The following is an 18997-nucleotide window of genomic DNA, read 5'->3' as shown; positions in this document are numbered from 1 at the left end:
GCGCGCACGCGGCGCGCGCGCACACACCACACACACACACACAACACACACACACACACACACACACACACACAATACTTTAGAGCAGTCAGATATTATTTCTCTTAACTAATAAATATATTTTTTCTATAAACTTAGATTTTATTTTTGGAGTATTTACCAAACACACTGCCACGCCACGGCTGGAGAGATGGCTAATGGTCAAGAGCACCTGCTGCTCTTACAGAGGACAGGCTCAGCTCCCAGCATTTACATGGTGGCTTACAACCATCTATAACTCCAGTCGTAGGGAATCTGAGGCTATTTCTTACAACCACAGACATCAGGCATTCATTTAGTGCATATACATGCAGAAAAAAATCATACAAATAAAATACATAATTTTTAATTAAAAAAACCCACAACCCTCAAGGAATGATACAAAAAATATTCCAGAAAACCCTAAAAATTAAATTATTTTATCCCAGCTTTCTAAATCTCACAAACTGTCAGCTTTTGCAGATGAAAATCCCTAGCTATTTACGATTTGTTCCCTCTTTCAAAGACACTGCTGTTCTTTAAAGTCTGGGCTGAGGGGGCACTCAGTGATGCACTGTCTAACAAGCACAGCTGCCTACATGGATCCTTCAACAACAAATAAATCAAATCCCATGACTAACTTAAAATGAACTCCAAACTATTACCCAAAGAGTTTAAAAATATATTCAGAACCTGAAATACATTTTGGTTCACTACAGCAAAACAATCAAAAAAAATTATAAAGAGCTTTGTCTATATTTAAACTGTCTTAAAAACAGCTCTTCTGAATTGAAGAAATGGCTCAGCATTTAAGAGCACTGTCTGCTCTCCAGAGGGTGCTGAGTTCAATTCCCAGTGATCATAGGTGGCTCATAACTATCTGTAATGTGATCCGATGTCCTCTTTCGGCATACAGGTGTACATGCAGATAGAGCACTCATGCATTAAAATAATAAATAAATCTTTTAAAAACAACTCTTCTAAGATTGAAGACTAGCATTGTATTTATATATTAGCAATATATTAAAACATAAAATATATACCTTATTTAAAGAATTAATTTCTATTTCCATATCATCTGCTTCTTCTCCAATTCAATGATCTTTCGGTAAAATGTTGGCACATTTAAGAAATCTTGTGTTTTATATCTCAAATTACTCTTTTTATGTTAAGGAACAGGCATGAAATAAATTTTACATTTACTATATAGTTAGTATTTACCATTTACATGTATGTTCTACAAAAGCAATATTAATAATTGGTATCTGAAAACAAAATATAACTAATATAGTTTACTAGTATATAATGAATTTAAAAAATAACATTCTATAAAGAACACTTATTACAATTTTTTCTTCAATAAAATATTTTATAATGGTAGCATTCTGATCTTTTTCTATGCAAGTTCATCCTGTATTTGGCATAGCTAATTAAACATTAGTAAGAAGTTCAAGTACAAAATTAAATTTCTATCATTTATTTATTCCAGACAACATTAAAAATCCACTCAAGTATCTTTTGTTTATCCAAAAGTTCATCAATATATCCTGTATAACAGAAAAGAGCATCCATCTGGATATCCTGCTTTAACTGGATTTATATTTATAGAGTAGTTCTTATTTTTAATAGAATCCTATGCTGTTATTAAATAATGCAATTTCCTAAGTTACTGTACAATCTATTTAGGAGAACTAAGAACTGAGTAGAATAATAAAACCGTGAATAAAATTCTTAAAACTTTATTATCCTTTCATATCTTGCCTTTTAACATATGATTTGCATGCTACAACACAAAGCACCCAGTGGATGTTCTATCAAGCATAATTACTAAAAGTATTCAAAGTTTTGTACATAAATCTTAATCCCTCATCTTTGATTCTTCCTACCACCATCTATGTTTCTTTGTCATTCAAACTTCGCATGTCATCCCAAATCATATCCAACTCCTTAAACTCTGGCCTGTATCTTAAGTCTCTGACCCTTACCACTGAGAATTTGATGCTCATCAAATAAAAAATTAGTCTAAAACGAAACTATGAAGAAATCAAGCAGTAGAGGCATTTAAGGAATGGCTTAGGAGGATGGGAACAAATGCACGGATAAGGAAGACAGCACAAACAGTGAAATTATAATCTGCCTAAGAAAGCATAGAAGGATTCTAAGGGTTGAAAGAAGATTAAAGTTTTAAGTTCATCATCAGGGAAGATCTCTCTGACAAACAGGTGATACTTAAACCATTTAAGAATTACTTAACTATCTATTATAGTGTTACTTATCAGATTTATTTCTGTGTCTATTTCCCATACTAAGCAGCAAGTTCTTCATTTGTGCTTTCTTCTTTAACCATGCATTTCTTTTGTTCCCATTCCATCCTAAGCCATTCTTTTAATGCCTCTATTGCCTGTTTTCTTCAATTCTTCAATACATTTCAAAATGAATACTTTGATGTACTTTCTTACTCCATTCTATCCTAAAGAATATTTAATAATCAATTCATCTGGAATGTTTTAAAGATAAAGATAAAATTTTTCATGATTTGATAGCCACTTTAAATCCTATACCATTTCATTTTCTCTTAAATTGCTTGCTTCTGACCACATGAGCATATATGAAAACTAACCCCAGAAGACTTTTAAAGTCATCATTTAAAAATCTGAATTAAACTGAAAAGCAAGTACATGAGACTCTCAATGTGAAAAACACATTAACAATTAAAACATAATTATACTTATCTAATAAAATTATAAGTGAAATCTGTTGTGGATACATGTATAATGTCCATTTAGTAAGAGATGGGAAAGGAGCAGGCACTGTAAACAAATTTGTAATTGAAAATGATTATATTCTTTTCAGTGTAAAATGCTGTAACCAAAGAGTATATAATAAAATGTTAATACCTAGAAATTTCATAAGAATGTCTTCATTCATTTTTAGTTGTTCAGTACATGCCAACACTCTATTTTTAATTTCGTCATGTTCTTTTTTCTTCTCATAATATTTACATGAAAAACGTGTTTCTGAATATTTTAGTTGGTATTGTTTCAAAACATCTTCATACTGACATATATAATCATGATACATTTTTCTGTTAAAATTAAAAGAAAGTATGTAGAAATCTACAAACTTAGCATCTATCATTTATTAAGTTATTCCATTAAGCACAATAGCATTTACTCATCTTTACTTCTTTCAGTACTCTCTTCTTCAAACTCTATTTGCCTTTCCACTGAACATGTTTTATTATCTGAGTTAGTCACTCCATCCTTAATCCTCTTCAATTTATCATCCATTGCTGCCATTTTAATGCCATCCTTTGAGAATTTCATGCAATGCATTTGGACTTTATTAACCTTGAACTCCACACAGATCTATCCCCACCTTCTTACCACCCCAACTTTGTGTCTTCTTTTTGTTACTAGCTCATCAACTCCAATTTGTGCTATCCATATTTCTGGAAGTGGGGGCATCCAATGGAGCATGATCAACCTACCAGAAGCCAACCGCTTAAAGAAAACTGACTCTCCACACTCACAGAAGCCATAAACTATCCCTAGCTCCTCAGCTATGGATGGGGCTAATACATCCCCTTCTCACTCCATGCTAGAATGTTGACTGGCTCAATAGTGTGCAGGCAACCATAGCTGCTGTTTATAACTGTGGCTTTCTGTCATGTCTACAGACACTATTACTAAGTTCTGTCTTCTTTAACAAGATACTGAAACTGAGCCCCTAAATAAGCTTCTCTTCAAACTCTGTATTTGCTAGTTACTCACCACTTATAGTAACTTGGGCAAACAGTCTTAGGGGATACTTTTAAGAAAGAGGATACCTCTAAGAAAGCTAACATACCATGTGAGATTAGCATATATCCATCTCATTAATTTTATATATATATACATACATATATATATGTATATATATAACCACTCTTCTAATATACTCCATATAATAATTCAGCCAACCACATAACTTCCCTAAGTTACATCCAAAAAGAATCATTATTATCTCGCCTATTAGTAGCAATAGTAGTTTTCATGAATGCTTGGACAAGAATAGGAGACTAGAGGTAAGCCATTTGTAGACTGACAGTAAAGGATTTAATGTTTGAAGCAAGGATAGGCTTTAGCAAGTTGAAAGTTAGTTGATGGTACATAGTGATGAAGGAAGGCAAAATGGCTGGTGCATTATTTCTTTCTTAAATGTCTGATTTTGAGTCTTCAATTCAAATGATCTATGACTAAAATAACTGTTTCCATTCAAGTATTTAGCTTGAGAAGTTATCTACAATAAACACTATAAATAAATATATATATTTGGATTGATTTGCTTTAGTTTCTCATAAAAATATTGTTCTTAAAAAAACAAAAACAAAAAACAAACCACTTGGGGGCTTACAGAGATAGCTCGGCAGTTAAGAGCCGTGATCTGGGATATTAGAGCCTCCAGGGACACCAGGCACACTTTGCAACACACCGACATACATGTAGGCAAAATACCCATACACATTAAATAAATAAAGAAATAAAGAAATAAAGAAATACTTTTAAAAATCTTAAATGACAATGAATGACACTGCATAAGCACACATTCATATGCATGCACACCCACACATAATTTTAATTATTCCATTCTTTATAGCTTCTCTTTGAAGACCCAGGAAAGAAATTTCTTTGAAGCATCAGGAAAATCTACTTATCTTAGGCAACTGAACTGCTTTTTAAGTAAATGGTGTGAGTCACAACATGATCACATTTCTCTAATGCCTTGACTATTAGGAATTTCAAAGTCTAATCTACACCTATACTTAAGAAGATATGCAGAATCACCTTGTACGAATTTTTGATTCCATCAAAGGTTTCCTACATTATTCTTACTCCTTGGAGGCTTTGATTCTAAAAGCCATGTATTGTTCCATAAATCATTTCACATTCTTTGGAGAATAAAGCAGTGTCCATAAATGATGGTTTAATAGTCTTCCTTTTCCATTTTCTGCCTTCAGGTGATATGCTCTAGCTTCCTCCTCTTAGTAACTTTTCTATTGCTTTGAAGCGATACCATAACCAAGGCAACTTATAGAAGAAAGAATTTATAGGGGACTTACAATTCCAGGTTGGAGTCCATGACCATTATGGAAACAACCAGCAAAGCAAGGTCCTGGAGCAGGAGCTGAGAGCTTACACATCTCATCCACAAGCACAAGGCAGACAGAGAAAGCTAACTGGAAATGGTATGGGCTTTTGAAACCTCAGAGTTCACCCCTAGTGACACACGTTCTCTGGCAAGGCTACAGCTTAGTATTCCACATGAGCCTGTGGGGGCCATTCTCATTCAAACTATCATACTCCTGGTTTTGCTCCATACATTTCCTTGAGAAATCTTATACATTTTCATGAATTCTAATGACAGTAAGTCTAAATCTATAACCTTCACCACTACTTCTTTTAGAGTTCATCTTTGAAAAGATTGCATGTTTTCTTATATGTAGAATGTATTTTTAGTGTGTGTGTGTGTGTAAAACAAAACTAGAAAGAGGAGGAAGAGGTGAGAGAAGAGGAATAGATCTTAAGGGAGATGGAAAACAGTAATGTTTTTAAAATGTAGGAGGGGGCTAGCTAGTGGAAGAATGGAAGCCAGCTTGAGGTTTGAGAGGGAGTGTAGAGGACAGTAAATGAGGAAAGGATGCAAATGAGAACAGGTATGACATATGTGTGTGAACATGCCATGATAAATACCATTATTTTGCATGCTAACTTAATTATATTATCAATCACCCAATTATAGGAATATAATTTCCAACATTGCAAAACAGTCAATATCCCTAAATTTTCATGAGTTAATTCTACATATTAGTATTCCTTTACATGGTTTTCTATAAAGATCATTATTTGAAGGATTCTGCTACAATAGTTGTTGCTGAGAAGTAGTTTATATCTGAGAAAATACCTAAACATACAAAATTAAATGGAGATTTATGATAGACAGACTTAAAATGGTACAGAGAATCCATTTACTTAAAACTCAAAATATAAACTTGCTACATTTTCATTTATCATTCTTATACAACATGCTGACAATACAAACTTATAGAACTGATACAACATATAGATTACTGTACTTGTCTTTCTCATTGGTTTCTTGGTAAGCAGTAAGTTGGTCTTTTATATAATCTTCATGTTTATGAAAAACATCACATGTTGGCTTCCAGCTATGAAAAAAATTATAGTTGTGATTACCATCTCAAAATGACAAATTGATAATTTAAAAATGAATATAATGGAATGAGTATAAGAACAAAAAAGAATATAATCATTGAAAGAACAATGAATCTTTCTGTTGGGGTTTTGCTGTGTAAAGTTATGTCTCTGTCTTTCCTCACACCTACCTAAGGCACTCTCTGATAGGCTTTAATAAAAATCTGATGGCCGATTAGCTGGGCAGGAAGTGAAAGGCAGGACTTCCTGGAAAGGAGAAAAAAACTATGGGAAGGAAAAAGAGGAAAGGTTTCCCCCAGGAGACATCAGGGAGACAGATATTGATTATGTGACTGGATGGGGCTAGGTGGTCAGGTTAACTTAGAAACAGCTAGTTGAGAGTCTGCCCAGCTAAGGCCTAAGCTTTGAAATATTAAAAGGTCTTTGTGTGGTTATTTTGAGAAAAGTTGGTTAAGGAATAACTACCACTATATTAATTTTCAGCATTAATTTATACAGAACATAATAATTTAATCTACATCTTTCTCTTCCTAGAGAAAAAAAGAGTTCACATTAAAAATATGGTTATATCCTATCATCACCACCATCAGCAATCACATACTCATAAATATTCATTAAATTTTACATAAAATTGGCTCTCATTAGTAGAAGAGCACAGGTTGGATTGTGTGCCTCTACGGCGTTTGTATTACATATTCTATTAATGGTCTTGTATTACTACTCCAGCATTAGTCATCATTACTGTTATCTTCTTTGTATGTCAAATATACATGTCATATGGTCAAATGTTTAGTAATAAGTATGCACCTAAATTTATGAAACCCCTAATGTTGGATATTAGAGTTATTTTTATTTAGTGTTTTCCAATAGAAACTCAATTCAATTGCAACCAAAAAGATTTGAGTGACTAAATCCAAAGATATATTTTTTTAAAAGAAGTCTTCTATCTTGAAATTTTTAGGTTGATTTTTTTTTTTTTTAATGTCTATGGGTGTTTTGCCTGCTTGTCAGGTGTACCAAATGCAAGAAGTACCTATGGAGGTCAGAGAGAACATTGGATCCTCTGGGACTGGAATTACAGCCAGTTGTGCTCCACCATGTGGGTGCTGGAAACTGAACCCCAGACCTCTGCAAGAGCAGTTAGTGCTCTTAACTGCTGGGCCACCTACCTCTTTTATTCCCTAGGTTAAATTCTTACAGAAATCTAAGACTTGAAAAGCCAAAAATCAAAATTACTTCAAGTTTATTTAATAGCAATTTTACACACCAAGCTCATACTCAAAATCATCTATTTGTTTCTATGTAGACAGGATCTCATATATCCCAACCTGTCCTGGAACTCTCTATGTAGCTGAGGACAACCTTGAATTTCTGATTCTTCTATCTGTATCTCTTAAGTGCTAGGATGTGCACAAGCATGTGCCAACACTGTTAGTTTACAAAATCCTGTATTTAGATTAAGTAGATCTGAATTAGTGAGATCTTATAACCTTTATTTCTGTTTTTTTGTGGAATCTTTTGTAAGTCCTTTTTCAATGCCACATAACTAGGCAGTTTGACTTAATTATTTGCTGATATGGATACCAACTTGGGAGTTGGGGGTTAGTTCGGTGGGAGGGAAAAGTGTACAAGGTCTTGGGTTCAATTCCCAGGGGAGGAAAAAGAGGAGAAAGAGGAAAACAAGAGAAGGAAGAGGAAGAGAAGGGGGACAGAGAACGCTGTTGCTTTAAAATAGGATATGTGCTTGTTTGTCTATGGTAATCACAAACAGGGCCGTAGACATGTTAGGCAGTTATTCTACCATTGAGCTACATTCCCAATTCAACATTTTTCTACTATAAACTCTACTTGAGTAAAAATATCAAATGATAATTAATGGATGTTAATTTCTGTCAAATACTTACTTACTACAGCTGTCTTTGATTTCTTTACTATGTTTATAGTAAAAAGCAATATCCTCATCTACTTTGTTTATAGCTTCACATATCTTAGAAACATTTGCTTTGTTTTCTTTAATACTTTCAAGGCATTCTGAAAAAGAAAATGTTTGTTTATTTAACTAGGAATCTAAATTCAAAATAAAGAAATATACCAGAAAAACAAAAGTATATGGCAATATATCTAAAAGGAGAATCAGAAAATGGTAAGGAAGACAGGCCTGAGAGATAGGCATTTATACTAAAAATCAAAAGAACCACAGCCAGGCCTATTCCTAGATCCAGAAGCTAAAAAGAACAGAAGATTCTAAAAACAAATGTCCCTGTCCCCTCATCTTTTACAATAAGGGTTAAATTAGAGGGCATTTAAAGCTAATCTATCTTGTGATGCTGTGAATTCAGGTAAACATTTACTCATCAATACCGAAGGTCTTTTTGACAAATGTGAAATTTCATCCATTGCACATCAGTTACTAAATACATCAACACATTTGTTACTTATTAAATATAAAAAAATACAATTTTTAAATTGGAATATATTTTAAAAAATTCATGTGTATTCCTGACTGAATACATGTGTACTATGTGTGTGCCTAGTGTCGATGGCACTAGTGTCCATGGAAGAGGCAGCCAGATTCCTTAAAACTGGAATTACAGTAAGTTGTGAATCACCATGTGGGTGCTAGGAATTGAACCTGAGTCTTCTACAAGAGCAACAAGTGTTTTTACTTACCAAACCATCTCTCCAGCTCTGAAATTATTTATTAATATACTATTTTATTTTTGATTTCAGAAGAATGACTTTTTTAGAGAACTAAAGAACACTAATTAATACTAAAAAGTTGACAGTTGTTTTCAAAACTAAAATTAGAACTGAACCATTTTAATTTAGTTAATTTACCCTGCTATTTTACTTATTATTTTTCAGAATCATTCTTCCTGAAAATGTGTCACTTGGCAACCTCTGATTTTCTTTATTATTTCTAGAAAAAAATTCCTATATTTGAAATGACTCTTACTTGAAAGGGAAAAAAGAGGTCTTTGAGCGGTATATAGGGATTATTTCTGAGAAATTCTTTACAAAATGGTGTTGAATACAAACATTGTTGCAACACTGTTTCAACAATTCACTCCTAAAATAAGTAGCTCATTGTTACTCAAAAGAAAGATCTCCGTCTCACACACAACCTGTAAGTTGCCCTAAGCAGTGTAATTATGCATTATGCTATGTAAGACAAAACTAAAAGACTAAAATATTTATTTCATGCAAAACTACTTACTATTAATTCTTTGGATCATGTCTTCTTTAGTAGTTATGTCTTGCTCATACTGGAAAACTAAAATAAACATTTGTGATTTTTTTCTACATGGTTAGATGTCAAACGTTAATACAAATTACTATCTATTTTCATTTTATACCTACCAAATTCTAACAAAAGCCTGTCCAAACTGGCAAACAGATTGTCATTCATCTTGGACACTGTGTAAAATAAATAATAAAAATTTCAGAAGCCATACATAAAGCAGCATACATAAAGTAAGAACCTTTGAAATACAGCATTCTTAAAAGGAGAATATAGGTGGATTAAGACATGGGGAGAAGGGAATCTCTTCCAGTTATCTGCTCAATTCCCAGCCAGGGCTTCCAGAGCCCAGATAAACAACTGAGTGGACACACTCAAAGGGTTCTGCAGGACGGAAAGTTCTGTAAAGTTTTCCTTCGGGACTGTTTATATAGGGTGCTGCAGGGAGTTTCTGAAGGACTCGAACCCAGACATCCAGATTTCTTACGATACAGTCCAAAACTTCCGCGTCAACTGTAGGCGAAATCTTAAAGCCCCTCGTGAAGGCACCCTAGAGAAATGGCGCGATTTGACGTGTATGAATTGACCACCAGGGGGCTGGTTTGGTTGTTATTTTAAGGTTTCCCACAGCTCTCAGCCCTAGACCTGCCCCAGGCTAGTCTCGCATCCCGGCTCCTGCATTCACCGCTGCAATTCGCTCAAGGCCAACGCCCTTCCTTCCCTCCGGCAGACGCTCCCCTCGGTGGAGGCCTTGGTCCCTCGGAACCAGGCCCTGGCACGTGGCTGTGTGGGCGCCGCCCGCACCGCCGCCCTCCCTCAGCCCCGAGGCCCTCTCCTCAGACCGCTCACCCACCAGCGTCCCCTCCGCTCCCCGGCCCACCTAACAGGTCCCTACGGACCCCCGAGCATCCGTGCTCGCTCTCCCCGGGTCCCCAGCGCGGGGTTCTGGGGACACCACCTGACCTTCTGAGTTTTAAGAGTTTAAGCCCTTTGGCGCGGGCCTTGGGAGACCCCGCGCGCCACGTGGTCAGCCACAGCTCTCGCGAGATCACGAGATCACGTTGACTGGGCTGTTGTCGTCAAGCCTTCCCGCCGTGGAGTGTCAAGAATCCCAAAATGGGTGCTGGATGCAGCAAGCAGTGCCGAAAGGAACCTACGGCTTTCTTAAGGCGGGTGTTCTTCAAACAGTACACAGGCCTCGCTAACAGAAAGTCTTGGAAACCAGCAGTAAAGTGGACATTAACTTGAACACAAGAAGAAACTTGAACTCAAAAATGCAGCTTGAATTCAGCATTTCTCAAAACTTGTTGCAAAGCAAATTTTTAGACTGTTTCATTTGTTTTGGGTAAAAAAAAAAATTCTTTTTAAAACTACTGTCCCTAGGTAATTTATACATTTGAACTTTGTGTATCCAAAGCAAACATACAGAAGAAAAAAAAATAGAGAATTCCTTAAATGGCATCTGTTTTTATTTCCTAATTGACTAGTAACGGGGTCTGAACCCACTGATCGATACCATTTCTCAGTTTTATGTTACTAATGGAAGTGGTTCTATTATCATCTAAATCAGCTCAACAAGTGTTGTCATAAATTAATTACATTTAAAAAACAAGCATCCAGTATTTTTCTCAAATGTCTCAAATCACACACACACATACACATAATCAATTTTATTATAACATGTTATATTTCTCACTGGTATTAATGATACCAAAATATCAAGGCTAATAAGTTTTGATGATATAAAAATTTAGCAAATTCTATTTCTCCAGGTTTACTGAAGTGTAACTTACAAATAAATTTGTATATATTTACAGTAACACCGAACACAGAAACTTGAAACTTTTGGCTCATCTTTCCTGAGGCCCAAGGCTGAGGGACCACATCTGGTGACAGCACTCTTGGCAATAGAGTCCCAAAGCGGCAAGGCATCATCAATCAACCATGTGTACTGTGTCTCTTCTGGTTCCTCTTCTTCTTTTTATACTCTATAAGCATTGAGTTATGAAGGTTCCATTCTAGTGACTTTATCTAATTCTAATCTCATCCCAAAAGTCCGCACTTCTGAACACTAGACTCAGGTTAAATGCCTACCACCTTAACATCTCAAAACAGGGATTAAATTCCAACACAGGAAGCCTTGAGGGAAGCCATCCAAAGCCAACATACATCAGCCACAATAGTTATGAAAGACTGAAAAATAAATCAATTTATGTAGCATGTCTACCACCTCATACAATTATCATTTGTGTGGGTGGTGAGATCATTTAAGATCTACTCTCTTACCAGATATCAAGTACAAAATACAGAATTATTGACTGTAGTCACCATGGTACACACTAGTTTTCCAGAATTCATTCTGCCTAGCTGAAGTTGCATGCCCTCTGATTAAAACATCCCGCCTCCATCTCCTATTTCTTCTAATCCTCAGCCACCTCTGAACTGCCCTCTACTTCTTTTTTTTTTTTTTTTTTTTTTTTTTTTTTTTTTTTTTGGTTTTTTGAGACAGGGTTTCTCTGTGTAGTCCTGGCTGTCCTGGACCTCACTCTGTAGACCAGGCTGGCCTCAAACTCAGAAATCCGCCTGCCTCTGCCTCCCAAGTGCTGGGATTAAAGGCATGCGCCACCACTACCCTGCCCTCTACTTCTATGATTGCAACCTCTTAAAACATTTTTTGAGATTATAATATAATCACAGTATTTCTCCTTCTCTTTTCCCCCTTCCAACCCTCCCATATCCAGCTCCTTGCTCTCTTTCAAACTCATATCTCCCCCATTCATTGTTATTGCATGCATATATGTGTATATATATATATATATATATATATATATATATATATATATATATATAATCACTTGTATGTGTGTTTTCAGGGCTGATGATTTCATATTGGATACCCAAGTGGTGTGCTCCTCCCTGGGGAAGATTACTCCTCCCAGTCTCAGCATCCCTTAGTTGTAGTGCTTTATGTAGTGCGCCCCCACCGGCCTCAGCTGCCCTTGGTCTGCTTAGGCATGTCTCTTAGTGGCATCTTGTTTGGCTCATGTTTGGGCAGTTATTAAGAGACAACTTCTTATAGCTAACACCCCACATCTCTGGCTCTTACAGTCTTCCCTCCTCCTCTTCCACAATGTTCCCTAAGCCTTCGATGCAGATGTGTTTTGTAGATGTGTGCACTGGGACCGATAGGCTGTGGTTTTCTGTAGTGGTCTCTCTGTTGCAAAGATAAGTTTCCTTGATGAGGAGTAAAGACTATACTTATCTGTGGGTGTAAGGACCAACATTTAGATTGTTAGATTGATGTTAGGAATTATGCTGGCTTAGAAAAGCATGGTTGTAGGGTCCCCTCCAATACCCACGACTTCACTGGCACTCAGCAGTTAGCTGGGTTTCCAGTACCAGACATGGTTTGCTTCTTGTTGAGTGAGCCCTTTTTTTTTTAAATATTGTTTGTTTATTTTAGGTATATGAGTGCTCTGCATGTACAACCGCATTCCAAAAGAGGGTATCAGATTCTATTATAGATGGCTATGCGCCACCATATGGCTGCTGGGAATCGAATTCAGGCCCTCTGGAAGGGCAGCAGCCAGTGCTCTTAACCACTGAGGCATATCCCTAGCTCTCAGTGTTGAGCAGGTCTTAAGTCCTATCAGAGACCCGTTGGTTACTGCTGTGTTTGCCACTACTGCACCTGTAAGTTTATGTGCCATGATGTTCGATGATGCGGTTCATAGGTGTGAGGTGGAAACTTAAGGGTTCTTGGAAAGTCGGTTGGATGGTGTTTTGCTGGGGCAAACATGTGAAGGAACATTTAGCTGGAGTGGACAGAAGTGTGAAAGGCTAAGGCCGACTCGTGAAGGAACGTTTCACTGAAGCAGACACAGAAGAGAGTGCTAAAGCAAGCACACGAAAGGACACATGACATGATGAGAGATTCTTTGCTAACAACACGCATGTATTGGTCCACCTTGCATTGCAGGGTTGAGCCACATTTGTTGGGATGCCATAGAGAAAAGCATACCAAAAATCCCTCTGGTGGTGTGCTGCAGGTTCTTGTCACTTCCGCAGACTCAGGCTAATTGATGCACATGCTGAGGCAAAGCACATGGAGGACATGTGATGTTTGGAGGGTATAAATAGGCCTAGAATGAGATCCTTTATTCTTAGCCTCTGCAGCACTGAGACTGCAGGTGAGCAATCACATCAGGCTCCTCTCTTTCAACTTCTCTGGGGAATCTTCTTGTTTTTTTCTATGATGGCTCTACTAATTCATATTTCCACTAATAGTGTACAATGCTGCATCTTCTAAATGTCATCACCAGCACCTGTTACCTTTACTTTTAAAATCATAACTACTTTAATAGGTGTGAGGCAATATTTCACGGGTTTAACTTCATTTACTTGGTAATTAATGATGCTGGACATTTTTTTCATATACCTATTATGATTAATGTCTTTTTTAGTTGCTTACATAGGTCCTTGACTCCTTTTTTAGATCATATTATTTTTTCTTGTTATTGTGTTCTTCCTTCCTATTTTAGAAAATTAACCCATTTTTATACTTATTATATTTACTGCATTGTGTTTACTAACTACTTCCTCTTTGGAAAATATATGAGAATAAATACATGAAGGGTGGGGGATTGTTTTGCTGGCATTATGTTGTTATAGCTGCCAAGAAAGTTTAATAAGTCAAGAGTTGATTCACTTCAACTCAAGACAGTCTAATGAAAATTTGCAGAAATCCAGAAACATCACCTTACTGTGATGTAAAAACCAATCTATTTGCATTTGAATTCACATTTGTCTGCAGCTTAGTTGCTGTCACATACACACTCATGCATGCACATTCGTTCCTCAGTTTCACCAACACCACCATCACCCATCCCATGCATGAGTAATCAAATTTATTTAAATGTATTCAGTGGACAGATCATCTTTCTTGCCCTTGTAAAAGAGATTTTTGGGATGGGACAGGTACCAGGTCACCACCAGATGCTCCACCATGGGTATCTAGCCAAGAACCAAGGCTCATTGAATCTGCCAGATGCTGCATTTACCAGCCTGGGGGTGGGTTCCAAGATAATGTCCTGCACTGACTTTCTTTTCCTCCCTTGGTCATAAGCCTCTCGTGGGCCCAGAGGTTCCATTCATAAGACAAGTGCCATGAAACAGCTCAGTGCTGGGCTTCCTGGTGGACCTGGTTCACTACTCTAACCCCTTCCCCAACTCTCTAGCTCAGACTTTCTCTGCAACACATTCTCTCTCCATGCAACCTCTCTTGAAATTACAAAAGGAGTACAATCAGCTATTCTTTCCTTCTTGACTTTTTCATCATGTTGTGCTAAAACTGAGACTTTTCATCTTGTCCTTAGCACCCCTGAAAGATAGTTTTCTACACAAAGTGCTGTTCAAATTGATTTCTGGAGAGTCTTTCTCCACAGTCAATTTGCTCGGCCTCCAGTCAACACATTTCTAAATAGTTGTTCAATCTCCTGTTGTCTATCTTGTAGCTTATTCTCAACAGACTCAAATCTACCTTCCAATTCCAATGCAACATATACTTTGTTCTTGCCGAACATTAAGATGACTTTCTATCCCTGTTAGGGATAATTAGTTAGGGTTTCTATTGCTGTGATAAAACATCATGCCCAAAAGTAACTTGGAGAAGGAATGACTTATTTGGCTTACACATCTCAGTCACAGTTGTGGTGGTTTGAATATGCTTGGCCCAGGGAGTGGCACTATTAGGTGTGGCCTTGTTGGACTGTCATTGTGAGCATGGGCTTTAAGACCCTCATCCTAGCTGTCTGGAAGCCAGTCTTTTCCTATCTGCCTTTGGTTGAAGATGTAGAACTCTCAGCTCCTCCAGCCCCATGTCTGCCTGGATGCTACCATGCTCCCACCTTGATGATAATGGGCTGAACCTCTGAACCTGTAAACCCACCCTAGTTAAATGTTGTCCTTTATAAGAGTTGCCTTGGACATTGTGTCTGTTCACAGCAGTAAAATCCTAACCAAAACAATGGTTAATTGAAGGAAGCTGAGGCAGGAACTCAAACAGGAACCTGGAAGCAGAAGTTGATGCAGAAGCCATGGAGAGATACTGCTTACTGGCTTGCTCAGCCTGCATTCTTATAGAACCCAGGACCACCAGCCCAGGGGTAACACAACCCACAATGGGCTGGGCCCTTCCCCATCAATCACTAATTAAGAAAATATTGTACAGGCTTGCCTGCTTACAGCCTGATTTCCTAGAGGTACATTCTCAATTGAGTTCCCTCTTCTCAGATGATTACAGTTTGTGTCAAGCTGACATAAAACTAGTGAGCACAGTTACTAAATCCATTAAACATGTATGCATTAGTCCTTGTGTGACCTGATCTCTCCACAACATCTCAGCAGATATTCAGCCTATCCATTTGTTTTTTGCAGTGCATCTGTATTACAAGTCTTTCAGCTCTTAACACACTCTTTCCCAGCACTGATCCAATTTCTGGTTAGCTCCTCAGCTTAGAACTCTTCATCTTTCTTCTCTGAATAATCTATACTTCCTCCAACTTTCAACTCAAGTATTGCAGTCTTAGCATTATAAACTATTAGTTTGGGGGCTGGAGAAATGGTTCAGTGGTTAAGAGCATCAGCTGCTTTTCCAGAGGTTCTGAGTTCAATTCCCTGAAACCATATGATGCTCACAACCATCTGTAATGGGATCTGATGCCTCCTTCTGTCATGCAGGTGCACATACAGACACAAACTCATAAATACAAGTAAATTCATAGACATAAGTAAACTCTGAGATCATGTTCTTACTCTTCATGGTCATTAGCATAGTTTCAATTATCCATTATTTATATAACTGTTACATAAATTTTCTGTCTTTTTCTGTTCTATAAACTCCTCAAGAACAGGCCAATCCCTCCAAACCCCCAACACCAGGCACACTTTGATAGCCACAATAAATAGGTGATAACTTTAAAATAGTTTATCATAATGGCTACAATCTCAATTTAATTTACAAATGCCCTACAAGTCTCCTAAGAATTGTTCTTACAGGAAACATAGGCATAGAAGAATTAACAATGTGACCTGCTAAGACTCGAAGTCAGGTTAATGGGGGGGGTGGAGGGGGGAAGAAACAGGTTTAAAATGTTGGGGGAAAAACAGGTTTAAAATGTGCCAAGATTTTTGTATGTATGGTAGAATTCACATCTAAATATTAAAACAAAACCATTTCTTTGTTCACTTGATTCCCTGTCTCTGGAGCAGTACAATGTTTTTTGCAGGGAAACACCACTATGTTACCGTAACCCTTCTCAGGGAAACACCACTTAATGTCAACCTAACCCATCTCAGGGAAACACCACTTAATGTCAACCTAACCCACCTCTTTTTTTCTCTGATCATGTGCCTTTGTTTCTGTTGAGCCTGTTTCTCCTCAGTTATCTCTACTTACTAGTATTATATTAAATGATATTCTAAATCTCAGTATGATAATCAACTTTAATTGTCAACTCAATGCCACCTAGAATAACTTGAAAATGGGTTTTGTCTTTATTCTATATTGGACTGGCCTGTGGGCATGATTGTGAGGGATTTATTATTATTATTATTTCTACATCCCACTCACTGCCTCTCTCTAAGTCACCCCCTCCCACAATCCTTCCCCCATCCCCTCTCCCCTTCTCCTGTCAGCGAGTGGGGATTCCTCCTCTGGCTATCCCCCTTACCCTGATACTTCAAGTCTCTGCGAGGCTTGGTGCTTCCTCTCCCACTGAGGCCAGAGAAGGCAGCCCAGCTAGAAGAACATATCCCACAGACAGACAACAGCTTTTGGGATAACCATTGCTCCAGTTGTTCAGGACCCACATGAAGACCAAGCTGCACATCTGCTACATATGAGCAGGAAGGCCTAGGTCCAGCCCCTGTATGTTCTTTGGTTGGTGGTTCAGTCTCTGAGAGCCCCAAGGGTCCAGGTTAGTTGACTCTGTAGGTCTTCCTGTGGAGTTCCTATTTATTTTGGGGCCACAATCCTTCCTCCTGTTCTTCCATATAAGAGTCCTCAAGCTCCATCCACTGTTTGGCTATGGGTATCTGTATCTGTCTGAGTCAGCTGCTGGGTAGAGCCTTTCAGAGGACAACCATGCTAGGCTTCTGTCTGCAAGCATAACAGAGTTTCATTAATAGTGTTAGGGACTGGTGCTTGTCTATGGGTTGGGTCTCAAGTTGGGCAGGTTATTGGTTGGCCATTCCCTCAGTCTCTGCTCCAGTCCCCATCCCTGCATTTCTTGTAGACAGGATAAATTTTGGGTTGAAAGTTTATGGGTGGGTTGGTGTCCCTAGCACTCCATTGGGTTCATGTTGAACTGTGAGCTGTGAGATGAAATAAGCCCTTTCCTCCTCAAGATGCTCACGGTTCAGATCTTAACAGGCTGTTCTCAGGGAGCTTAGAAGATAAGATTCTTGATAACAATGTTGATGATGGAGGCCTGGCTTGTGACGTTTCAGAAGGAAGCAGAGACTCTCCCAGGGTCATTTATGTGGTATTTTGGGTTAGAATTTGTGGGAGCGATGGGCCTTCAGAGATGACTTGGTGAAGAGTTACTAGTACAAGGTGAGTATGAGAAGGATGTAGACACCTGACAAACACAGCTCCTGTTGTGTGGACAGCTTTAGCAGCTGCTCCAAGTGTTCCAGCTGACTTTTCTGCCACCAGAACTCAGAGATCTGCCCGCCTCTGCACCCAAGTGCCAGGATTAAATGTATGCACCACCACCCGTTTTATGGAGAGGTCTTTCTTAATAGAAGAGTTTTTGCTTGAATAATAGTTTATACCCTTCTAATAAAAAGGGAAAGGAAAGAGTGGGTAACATAACAGACTCACAGCTAAGGGCAGATTCTGCTAAGCCCAAAGAAGTAACTCACTGCTCTATGTTAAATTATGTAAATTGTATTAAAGAACTAACTCAAAATTCTCTTCCAAGATTCTTCTGAGCCTTGGTGATTTATTAACAGAGATCAATTACATACATAATCATTTTTAAAAAGTAAAAGTTCTATTACAACTCTCTGAAATAAAGTACAAACAACCCGCAGATTTCTTCTTATAAGTTCATTGTACTTAAAGAGTCTACATTTGAATAGAAAATGCAAAGAGAGATGAAATCTACTCTCATTTAATTTAATCCCACGACAGAGGACAACCATGCTAGTGGGTTTTTTTCATATCGATTATTGTCCTAAGAAAAATCCATAATTTCAAATAAAATGAAGAATTAATGAAATTCATCTTTGATTGGGCTCCTCCAAATCTTCATATGGAATAATTTTAAATAAAATTAAATAATTTATTTTTAAAATAACTGAGCCAAAAATATTTTTCTATTTCTAAATCAATCAATTATAATATTCTATTCTTTCTGTTTACTTCCAAAACACTTGAGACTGGCATGCAGGTCAAGTACTTGGGGTTATCTGCTGGAGAGAAGAAGGTTGCCAGAGATAAATTCACCTTCTCACCCCTAGA

The 18997-nt window shown here is 37.5% G+C and overlaps 1 protein-coding gene across 1 annotated transcript in view; it reads right to left on the bottom strand.

Annotated features, from left to right (window-relative positions):
* The window catches only part of C23H14orf39 (chromosome 23 C14orf39 homolog), a 45784-nt gene that overhangs the window by 18605 nt on the left and 8182 nt on the right, over window positions 1–18997 (bottom strand). Inside the window, 8 exon segments of the mRNA XM_076920886.1 lie at window positions 1062–1105; window positions 1108–1175; window positions 2786–2828; window positions 2916–3103; window positions 6134–6223; window positions 8135–8261; window positions 9448–9504; window positions 9591–9647. Coding sequence (XP_076777001.1) covers window positions 1062–1105; window positions 1108–1175; window positions 2786–2828; window positions 2916–3103; window positions 6134–6223; window positions 8135–8261; window positions 9448–9504; window positions 9591–9647 — 674 coding nt within the window.

Source organism: Arvicanthis niloticus, chromosome 23, assembly GCF_011762505.2.
Source record: "Arvicanthis niloticus isolate mArvNil1 chromosome 23, mArvNil1.pat.X, whole genome shotgun sequence".
Lineage (NCBI taxonomy): Eukaryota > Metazoa > Chordata > Mammalia > Rodentia > Muridae > Arvicanthis > Arvicanthis niloticus.
This window is presented reverse-complemented; position numbering and strand designations above follow the sequence as displayed.